This window comes from Megalobrama amblycephala, linkage group LG14 (genome assembly GCF_018812025.1).
Source record: "Megalobrama amblycephala isolate DHTTF-2021 linkage group LG14, ASM1881202v1, whole genome shotgun sequence".
NCBI classification, from domain to species: Eukaryota; Metazoa; Chordata; class Actinopteri; order Cypriniformes; family Xenocyprididae; genus Megalobrama; species Megalobrama amblycephala.
Genome location: NC_063057.1, coordinates 40081735 through 40093293, shown reverse-complemented (window position 1 = coordinate 40093293; position 11559 = coordinate 40081735). Strand labels below are relative to the sequence as shown.

Genomic DNA, 11559 nt, shown 5'->3' with positions numbered 1-11559 from the left:
GTGTTAAAGGAAAAATCATTGGGGATCGCTACAGCCCACAGTTCGGACAGTACCAACAGTTCCAAGGAGCAGAGAAGTTTTAGTTCCTCAAAGATGAGCAGCGGCCATTGTAGTTCAGTGATAAGTTGCAGTGACAGTTCATCAGAGAAGACCTCGCACAGCTCCATAAATGTCACTTCATTGCCAAACAAGCAAAGCGAAGCAAGTACAACAAGAAACAATATTGTCTATATTGTAATAAGGCCATTTCTAAATTGGCAAGACACCTCGAATCCGCTCACAGTACACAGCTTGATGTCGCAAAGGCTTTCAGTTTTAAGAAAAGATCTCGCGAAAGAAAAGATTTGTTACGCTCTCTTAAGAAGAGGGGAAACTTTAACCATAATGCCACTGTGGCAAGCAGTGGTGTTGGAGAAATGGTTGCTTGTCGAAGACCCACTAGAGTCAGACAATCTAATGACTTCAGTCACTGCAAGTTTTGTCAAGGACTCTATGCAAGAGATAGTCTATGGAGACATGTCAGAAACTGCCCTCAGAAGTCTGTTGAGGTGGAGTCTAGAGTTGGGCAAAAACGGATCCACATTGACCTACCAAAAGCTGAGACAGTTCATGATGCTGTTTGGAAGATTGCTTGTGAAATGAACCAGGATGACATTTCTTTAGTTGTAAGGAGTGAAAGAGACATCCTTAGTCTTGGCGAGTCAATGTACAATGGCAGGAAACCAAATGATAAAAGAAATGATTACATACGTCAAAAAATGAGAGAGATGGCTAGACTCTTGATAACTGCAAGAGCTACAACACCTTTGAAGAGCACTGAAGACCTTGTTATGCCCAGTAATTTCCCCCACGTGATACAAGCAGTGAGATCTGTTGCTGGTTATGACTTGGATAGCAACTCATATAAAACCCCATCATTGGCTTTAAAATTGGGTCACAGTTTGGCTAAGGTTGCAGGCATTGTACAATGCAATGCTATCATTGCAAATCGCAATGCCGTCGCAGAGTCTGCCAAGCAATTCTCCACTCTGTATGAGAAAAGATGGGCGGAATCCATTTCAAGTGCTGCACTGGGTACACTTCATCAAGCCAAATGGAATAAACCACATGTTTTGCCCTTTACACAGGATGTGTCCCTGCTGCACAAGTTTCTTGCTACTGAGCGTGCTAAGTGCATGAAGGACCTTGAGGAAGAACCTAACATCAAAAGCTTTGGGAATCTTGCACAAGTGACTTTGACGCAGGTGGTACTATTTAACAGAAGGCGGCAAGGGGAAGTTTCAAAAATGGAACTCCAAGCTTTCACATCCAGAAATCGTACAGAGTTGAATCCTGACATTATGATGGGCCTTACTGAGTTTGAGAGGAAGGTTGCAAAGTACTTTGACAGAGTTGAGATTCGAGGTAAAAGGTCACGAATGGTGCCCGTGCTTCTCACACCTGACATGATCACTGCAATGGATCTCCTCATTAAAAACAGGAATGAGTGTCAAGTCCACACAGAGAATGTGTACTTGTTTGCACGCCCATGTGTGCTTTCCCATTACAGAGGCTCTGACTGCTTCCGCAAGTATTCAACACGATGTGGTGCAAAAAACCCAGAGTCACTCACCTCAACGAGATTGAGGAAACAAGTTGCCACTTTGTCAACAGTACTAAACTTAAAAGAAAATGAAATGGATCAACTTGCTACCTTTCTAGGACATGATATAAGGGTCCACAGGGAATTCTATCGGCTTCCAGAGAGTACCATGCAGCTTGCAAAAGTTAGCAAACTGTTGATAGCAATGGAAAAAGGAAGACTGTCTGACCTGCAAGGGAAAGGGCTGGATGACATTGAGATTAATCCTGAAGGTGAAATTCAGTTTTAAATGTAGTTTATAAGTACTTCTTATATCACATTTATACTTGTATTTAGTCTTTGATTTAAATATTTGGTCCAAACTGTTTTTTTTTTTTTTTTTTTTACCCAACCAGATGAAGTCGGCACGAGTGATGATGATTCCAGTGAAGAAACCATTGCTGACCTACATCAACATGAAGGTATACTGACTTATGTGATAATATCTTTAGGTTATGACCAAGGAGACAGACAGTAGAGACCTGATGATAGTGTTAGATGGGCTTAAAGGAACAGTTTTAAATAAATGTAAAAAGATAGGAGAGATTATGTATAAACATGGTGCTGAATTATTTAGAATCATTAATAGAAAGAAGGTGGACAGGTTTTAATCAATTAAGTCTAAACAGCAGCAAGAAATAAAGAAATAGTGAATGAGAGAAGACAACTAAGAAAGCAATAGTTATAGTACATGATTAAGGTAATTAATGTTTTGCAAAAAGTCCGGTTAGCAGTACAGGAGGAGTAAGTTAGGACAGCCTTTTATTGGGATTTTAAGTCAAAAAGGAAAAATGTAACTTTGAACATTTAAAGTAAGAGGTAGAGGAATAGTTAGCTTAAAAGATTACTCTGATACAGAAAACAATAGAGAGATAGGCCTTCCTCTTTATATTCCACCATACAGTAGAGATACAGTATACTTTTTGATATGAGTGGGCCTTTTCAAGCCAGCAGGTTCAGACTTCCACTAAGCTCTTTTGTTGTCTGACATTGAGTTTGATTTCATAGATTAATACAATCAAGTCAAGTCACCTTCATTTATATAGCGCTTTTAATAGTATTTATTGTTTCAAAGCAGCTTTACAGTAATAATAGATATTAGTGTAACAGTGAATTTGCGAAGATCATTAGTCATTAACTTAGGGGCCGCTAACATGACACTGTTCTAACAGAAAACCCTTAACGCGCTCCGGCCACCAAAACAATTATCCATTTTCTCTGCGCAAACCCGCGAAAAACACAGACAGCGCGCACATGCGCATCACGTGTTCGGTCGATAGGGAGCTTTCCTGTAGCTCGAACAGTAGAGCGTCTAAGTTGCTCTGGACAAAAGTGTCTTCCAAATGCATAAATGTGAATGCGCATTTGAATATATATGTGCACAGGCATGTAGTCCTTCAAAAATCAACCCTCAACAAACTACTTGTTAGGCCTTAAAAATTTATAATACAGGAATTTTGTCACGTCTGCATAGCCACGCGAACTGGAATTATCCCGACAACATTTTATCTGTACGTACAGAGGTAAAGGGAAAGAGGCCTTCACAGGGAGAGACTAGTTGACACTTCAGGACTGCGTTGTTGTCGTGTCCTGGCGCTGGTCCTTCATCAGATCTGGATCTGGCGGACTGTGGTAAACCTCGGGATAAACAGAGAGACTAATATTAACATAGACGCTATCCTTCTTATGATGTACCAAGTACATCAGGATTTATGGGAAGCGTTCCCGGTCCCGGCTGATCTAAACTATGCAGCCTAACATTGAATTATACAAGTCTATAATGGGTTATGTGTATCCTAGGCCAAAGAGATGTGTTTTTAGTCTAGATTTAAACTGACAGAGTGTGTCTGCTTCCCGGACAATGCTAGGAAGACTGTTCCAGAGTTTTGGTGATAAATAGGAAAAGGCTGTACCGCCAGCAGTCGATTTTGATATTCTAGGTATTATCAACTGGCCGGAATTTTGAGCAATAGACGTGATGGAGTATAATGCCTTAAGAGCTTGCTCAGTGCGTGCTAAGGGAGCTAAACAATAGTGCTTTGTAAGTAATCAGCAATATTTTAAAATGTATACGTTGTTTTATAGGGAGCCAGTGCAATGTTGACAGAACTGGGCTAATGTGATCATACTTCCTGGTTCTAGTAAGAACTCGAGCTGCTGCGTTTTGGACCAGCTGGAGTTTGTTTATTAAGCGAGCAGGGCAACCACCCAGTAGAGCATTACAGTAACCTTCTAGCCTTGAGGTCATAAACGCATGAACTGTTCAGCATTTTGCATTGAAAGCATGTGCCGTAATTTAGATATATTTTTAAGATGAAAGAATGCAGTTTTACAGATGCTAGAAACATGGCTTTCAAATGAAAGATTGGTATCAAAGAGCACACCCAGGTTCCTAACTGACGACGATGACTTAACAGAGCAGCCATCAAGTGTTAGACAGTATTCTAGATTATTGCGTGAAGAAGTTTTCGGTCCAAAAATTAGAATCTCTGTTTTTCCTGAATTTAGTAGTAGGAAATTACTGGTCATCCAGTTTTTTATATCAGCTATGCATTCCATTAATCTTGTGAATTGGTAAGTTTCGTCAGGTGAAGAAATATAGAGCTGAGTATCATCAGCGTAACAATGAAAACTAATGCCATGCTTCCTAATGATATCTCCCAAGGGTAGCATGTACAGAGTGAAAAGCAACGGTCCAAGTACTGAGCCTTGCGGTACTCCATATTTAACTTGTGATTGATATGACATCTCATCGTTTACTACTACAAACTGATAACGGTCAGATAAGTATGATTTGAACCATGCCAATGCAATTCCACTAATGCCAACATAATTTGAGTCTATTTAGAAGAATATTGTGATCAATAGTGTCAAATGCAGCACTAAGATCCAGTAACACTAATAGAGAGATACAACCATGATCTGATGATAAGAGCAAATCATTAGTAACTCTAATGAGAGCAGTCTCAGTACTATGGTACGGTCTAAATCCTGACTGGAAATCCTCACAGATACTATTTCTTTCTAAAAAGGAGCATAATTGTGAAAACACTGCCTTTTCTAGTATTTTTGACAGAAAGGGTAGATTTGAAATCGGCCTGTAGGACTAATTCTGTAGGATCAAGTTGCGTGTTTTTTTTTTTTTTTTTTTTTTTTTTTTTTTTTTTTAAATAAGCGGTTTAATTATAGCCAGCTTAAACTTTTTTGGTATGTATCCTGATGGACAAAGATGAATTAATGATATTAAGAAGAGGATCTATGACCTCTGGAAGCATTTCTTTCAGTAGCTTAGTCGGTATAGAGTCTAACATGTTGTCGATTTAACGAGTTTAGGAAATGCTTCCTCTCCTATAGCAATGAATGAATCAATCTTTTTTTTTTGTCAGGGAGACTACAATGCACTGGCTGATGCAAAATTGTAGTAGACGGTTGCCTAATTATAATTTTCTCCCTAATATTATCAATCTTGTAAGTAAAAGAAGTTCATAAAGTCATTACTGCTGTGCTGCTTGGAAACGTCTTAGCTTGAAGCTTTATTTTTCGTTAGTTTAGCCACTGTTTCAAATAAATACCGAGAGTTTTGTTTGTTTTCTTCTAACGGGGTTGAAAAATAAGCCAATCTAGCAGCTTTTAATGCCTCTCTGTATGAACTTGTGTTCTCTTTCCATGCAATGCGAAATACCTCTAGTTTTGTGCTCGTTGTACCACGGCGTTGGACTATTTTCTTTAATCTTTAAGCGTAAAGGAGCAGCTGTGTCTAAAGTGCTGGAAAAGAAAGAGTTTAAAGTTTCTGTCGAAATATCGAGTTCTTCTAAATTGATCAGGAAGATTATTAATAAACATATTTGTAACACGGAGTCAGCTTTGCAGCCTTAGCTAAATTAAGTATACATGATACTAGGTAATGATCTGAGATGTCGTCACTCTGCTGCAGAATTTCAACGGTATCAACATTTATTCCATGTGACAGTATTAGGTCTAGAGTATGATTACGGCGTCCTGACACGTGTTGTCTAACTCCAATAGAGTTTAGAATGTCTCTAAATGCGGATTGGCATTTAGCAATGTGTCTTTTCATTGTCTACATGGATATTAAAATCACCAACAATTAGTACTTTATCTGCAGCCAGTACTAACTCTGATAGAAAATCAGCAAATTCTTTGGTAAAGTCTGTATGGTGGCCTGTAGCCAGCACAAGTCTCAAATGTGATTTATCATTTACACTAGATATTGTTATATTAAGCACCAACACTTCAAAAGAATTATATTTGAAACTAGACTTCTTAGTAATTCTGAAAATATTACTATAAAATGCAGCAACACCTCCCCTTTGCCTTTCAGAGTTTCATGTTTATAACCTTAATCTTGTGGGGCAATCAAACAAACTCATTGTCATTTAATGCTCATATTTCATTTTTACTTTTCAAAGGCTCAAGAACTGAGACTTCTGGGGATCGGACACTTCTGAGGCACTCGCACACTTCAACCTCCCTGGATCATTCGGGGGGCACTTCTGCCTCAACCGTCTTGGACAACGTAAATGTCAGCAACACTCAACCAAGACATGGTAAAATATAAATTGCGCCGAAATACAAAATGTGCATACTAAAATGTGAATGGGTTCATAATGAAAACAATTATTTATTCTTGCCTTCACAGAGAGGGCAGTATGTGAAGCTTTTATCTGAAATATATTTAAATTCATGGTTTTCAGATTCCCAGCAGAACACAGCACTTCAATTGGTTACATCCCAAACTTCTTCAAAGTGCTCCACTGCAAAGCAAGGTAAATACTGTAAGCATTTTGGATCCACATTACTCTTTTAGAAAAATGTATTAAATTTAATGGGTAACACTTTATAATAACATTCAGTTATAAGTCATTTATGAATTATTAACGATTAACAAATAATCTTCAAAACATGAATATACATTTATAAATGATTTATAAGTGATAATAAGTACTAATATTTTATGAATGTTTTATTAATTCAGTTATAAGTCATTTATAATAATTTAATTAGGAAAAAATCATTTATAAAACATGGCTATACGTTCATAAATAAGTGATATGTTAACATTTTATGAATGTTTTATTTATTCAGTTATGAGACATTTATAAGTTATTAGTTAATAATGAACAAATCATTTACAAAACATTACAATATAGGTTCATAAATGATTAATAAGTGTTATCCTAACAATTTACAAATGTGTTGTAAGTTATCTTAATCAAATAAATCAAACAGATCATTAGTAGATGGTTTATAAGTTATTAGTTGATACATTATTTATCACTTATAATAATTGAAGTATTTATGAAAAAAAATGGTAACACTTTATAATAATGTTCAGTTATAAGTCACTTATAAATTATTAGTTAATGATGAACTAATCATTTACAAAACATGAATATACATTCATAAATGATTAATAAGTGATATACTAACATTTTATGAATGTTTTATTAATTCAATTATAGGTCATTTATAATTTATTAGTTAATGCTCAGTGATTACTAAATAAGTATTAGTAAATTAGTAAATAATCATTAGTAAATGAACAGTATATGATTTATTGAAGTTGTAAGCTGGTCTGTTCAAAAGCACAAACATGCAGGTATGCTAAAGCACTATTTTTAAGAAGAGTAATTTGTTTTGAAGTGGATAAACATATATGAATGCTTTACAGTCAGGTGATTCCAGTGGGTTGTGTTAAATCCTTTCACTCATCAGCACAGACTTGTGTTCTGTGTGGAGTGTTTGGGGTCTAGTGATGAAGTCATCCTCTGATCCAGATTTACCTTCCACTGAAGCTAACATCAGGTGCACAGAGTTAAACACTCCATGTGTGTCAGAGAAGACGGCTGTCTATACCCTCACCAGTCAGCACTTACACTGCACTACACACTACAAAGTGTTCAACACCTGTTATAGATGATGTGTAAACGCATGAAGAAATCATTTGCAAAGCTTTCTGCATCCCCTATTCTACCTGTTACAAATTATTTATGTATACAAGTCACTTGTAACACTTTCTGCATCCCCTATTCTAAATTGTAAACTGTTCAACACTTATAAATGTTACATATCATTTGCAGATCTTCTTTATAAATTATGTACAAACTACAATTTGTAAATTTACCATTTATTTGCCATATGCAAAGTATACCTTTCAGTTACAGGATATAAAAATCTATACGAATCCCAATATTTAAATTATATATTTTTATACAAATATATTTTACTATTATATCTTTGAGCCCCTAACTCACCCCTTATACCTAAACATGACCACTTTTTAGCCACTTCACAAAAATAAAAACGCAATATAGATATATTTACAGTGACTGTTGATACAATCTTAGTTGATATACTGTTTTATAAAAAGAATAATTAAGCTCCTTACTTCACCCTATAACCTTAAGCATAACCATTTTGACAATATACGTGGTGTAACAGGCAGATAAATGTACGTTAGTCACAATCATTTATTTAAAACAATTCAAAAAGCAGTATACAGAACAGACAAAATGACGCGTGTGCTACATTATCAGCGAAATGACAGCAAATCATAATTGTGTGTGAGTAACAGAATGAAATTAAAGTGTTTAATCGCTGCAAACATTCCCCTGATCTGCATTTCCATACTTTTAAGCGTCGCGCTGAATCTAACTCAACACAGCAACTCAAATTCGGCATGTCGCAAACACACTATGGTAGTCTCAAATCAAATGGAACAGCCAATAAGGAGTGAGGTTTGACGTCACTGCCGCAAACCTGTTAGAAGCGCCAATTTTGAAAGTTATGAAACGGCGGATTGGTACGATTATTAACGTAATATAACCATTATAAGAATCTTCCTCACACGATGGCATTGTACGACTTCTGAAGACTTGAAATAAAATGCACGAAATAATGGACTACGTTTATTATCAGTTTATGGTTCGTTTTCATGTTATGGTGAGGAGCTGTTCCATGAAAAACAAAATAAAAATTAAATGATTAAGTGCTGGTTAAACAGTGGCAGAGTGTTCATTTCTTTCTTTTTTTTTTTTTTTTTTTTTTTTTTTTTTTTTTTAATAATGTAAAGTTTAAGCTTGGGTAAAGTGATGGAATGCAATGGATCATGTAACAGGAAGTTCTGCGAATGATACGCAACACATTTACAAGTGATGAATAGTTTACACTTTAGAATAGGTGATGCAGAAAGCATTGTAAATGACTTGTTACAAATTATTTGTATATGTATACAGGTAAGAAAGGTCTACAAATGATATATAACACATTTATAAGTGATGAAAAGTTTACACTTTAGAATAGGGGATGCAGAAAGCTTTGTAAATAATTTCTTCATGCGTTTACACATCTATAACAGGTGTTGAACACTTTGTAGTGTGTACTGCAGTGTAAGTGCTGACTGGTGAGGGTATAGACCGCTGTCTTCTCTGACACACATGGAGTGTTTAACTCTGTGCACCTGATGTGAGCTTCAGTGGAAGGTAAAACCGGTTCAGAGGTTGACTTAATCACTAGATCCCACACACACAACACAACCCACTGGAATCACCTGACTGTAAGGTATTTATAAATGTGTATCCACTTCAAAACACATAAGTTACTCTTCTTAAAAATAGTGCTTTAGCATACCTGCATGTTTGTGCTTTTGAACACTGACCAGCTTACAACTTCATCAATAAATCATACACTTATCATTTACTAATGATCATTTACTAATTTACTAATACTCATTTAGTAATCACTGAGCATTAACTAATAAATTATAAATGACTTATAACCGAATTAATAAAACATTCATAAAATGTTAGTATATCACTTAATCATTTATGAATGTTTTTTCATGTTTTGTAAATGATTTGTTCAACATTATCTAATAATTTATAAATGACCTGTAACTGAATTAATAAAACATTCATAAAGTGACTTATAACTGAACGTTATTATAAAGTGTTATCATTTAAGGAATGCCATATACTATCATAACTAAATTATCACGACTGGAAATGGCAGTCAGGTATCCAAATCACAAGGCTTAGGCTGAGTCAAGGTACACAGAATAAAGGTCAATATAACACTAGGGGACTAACACTAGGAAACAATTGATGCTGGAACACTTACTGATACAGAGGAGACGAACTAGCATCAACAAATAGGGACAGACATGTGAAATAAAACAGGAAATACTAAACTGAGAAAAAAAAACATAACTTATCAGAGAACGGATGTAACAAAATCCTCAATGTTTCACTTTAGCAGAGCCATTGTTTCATCTTTAATACATTTCTTTTGTTTACATTCGACAGCTGGGAAGGTGAGGAGCAAGTGGACAGGTAATGAAGTGAAGGCTGTGGAGCAGCACATGATTCATTTCATAACCAGCTGCAAGGTGCCAGGTAAAAAGGACTGTGACTCCTGCCTCCAGGCAGAACCAGTGGCTCTGAAAGACAGAGACTGGGTTGCAATCAAATACTACATTCACAACAGAATCATATCAATGAAAAGGAAGATGAATAGATAGAACTAGAGTGTATAAATACTAGGGCTGACCGATATATCGCATGGGATTGTCACGCGCATTCCGTCAGTAAAGCCGGTTCCCTGATTACCGCTAAATCGCCATCACCTGCTTTCAAATGGAGCGGCATTTAATAGACAGAGCCGTAGATCACTGATAAGCTACGCAATATCGCGTTCATATCGCAGATGAATCGCCTTCGATAATGAACGCGATATTGCGTAGCTTGTCAGTGATCTACGGCTGTCTATTAAATGCCGCTCCATTTGAAAGCAGGTGATGGCGATTTAGCGGTAATCAGGGAACCGGCTTTACTGACAAAATGCGCGTGAGAATCGCATGCGATATATCGGCCAGCCCTAATAAATACTCCTCATGTTTCCATAGTTTCTTGTCGTGATTGTTTTCTGTAACCGCTGCTGGTGAGTTCTCTGACAAGTCTTTTCCAAGTCATGTCTGTTCATGGTTCAAGTCAAGTCTGTTTTAGTCGTGATCATTTATGTTGTATCTGTTCACGTTTGGAAATAAACTGGGTTCATCACTTCAACTTGCCTCCAGTGGACCTACGTTACATTATCCCCACCCTTCAGACACTTTTTTTTTTTCTTACTACTTCAGGATAATATCATAATGCATTGTTTCAAGTAACTGACATAATTTCTTTCATAGAATAAGGTTTAAAAGTATATGTAATTTATACCCTCAGTGTCAACAAGCAAGTACTTAAAATTAATTTTTACTTTCACACACATTTCCCAGGTTTTCAGTGTTGCTTTGTTTTTGCACAAGTTGTTTAATGTGCTCTTTCAGCTATTGACAAATCCTTATGAGTGGGTGTTACTTTTAACAGGCCGTGTGTGTTAAATTCCATTAATGTAACTGGGATGTACATTCTGACATTATTAAACTGGTTAGCTGAACCCACTGTAATGTTTCAGGCTGAAGCTTTAATAATGTATTCATAATTTTCTTCTTTATAGAATGACACTAAAGAGAGTAGTTCTTTTAAAGGACAATTCTGGCACAAAATGAACCTAGGTGCATTGAGAACTTTGTAAGTGTACAAACAGTTTAATAATAATATGCTTAATAAAGACAGTACATTACACGTATACAGGCAGGAGCCATCTTGGAAAACAGTCGAGCCACGAACGGCATGCTAAGTGAGCTGGTTGATAGGTTTAAGTCACAGGTCATCTCACATAGCACGGCGTTCGTGGCTCGACTGGTCGAGACTGTTTTCCAAGATGGCTCCTGCCTGTATACGCGTAATGTACTGGCATCTCTCCTTGATCCGCTAGCTGCCTGCCCCTTGAATACTCTGTGAAAAAGCCCAGTCTCAGGAGACAACACAGGAATCGTAATGTCAAAAAAACACTAGGTGCACAGGTTCTGTTCCAAA

General features: G+C 36.5%; 1 protein-coding gene across 1 annotated transcript; it reads left to right on the top strand.

Moving 5' to 3' along the window:
• Positions 1-274: 274 nt before the first annotated feature.
• LOC125245237 lies at positions 275-10229 on the top strand. The gene is made up of 5 exons (XM_048155777.1): positions 275-1854; positions 1978-2043; positions 6052-6189; positions 6337-6408; positions 9946-10229. The coding sequence occupies exons 1-5, from the start codon at positions 417-419 to the stop codon at positions 10158-10160; spliced, it is 1929 nt and encodes a 642-aa protein (XP_048011734.1). The 5' UTR covers positions 275-416; the 3' UTR covers positions 10161-10229.
• Positions 10230-11559: the final 1330 nt, after the last annotated feature.

Excerpts from the sequence above, each read along its gene's own strand:
- LOC125245237 (XM_048155777.1), top strand. The coding sequence starts at position 417 with ATGGTTGCTTGTCGAAGACCCACTAGAGTCAGACAATCTAATGACTTC. Across the intron at positions 1,855-1,977 it reads CATTGAGATTAATCCTGAAG|ATGAAGTCGGCACGAGTGAT; the intron begins GTGAAATTCAGT and ends TTACCCAACCAG. Across the intron at positions 2,044-6,051 it reads TGACCTACATCAACATGAAG|GCTCAAGAACTGAGACTTCT; the intron begins GTATACTGACTT and ends TACTTTTCAAAG.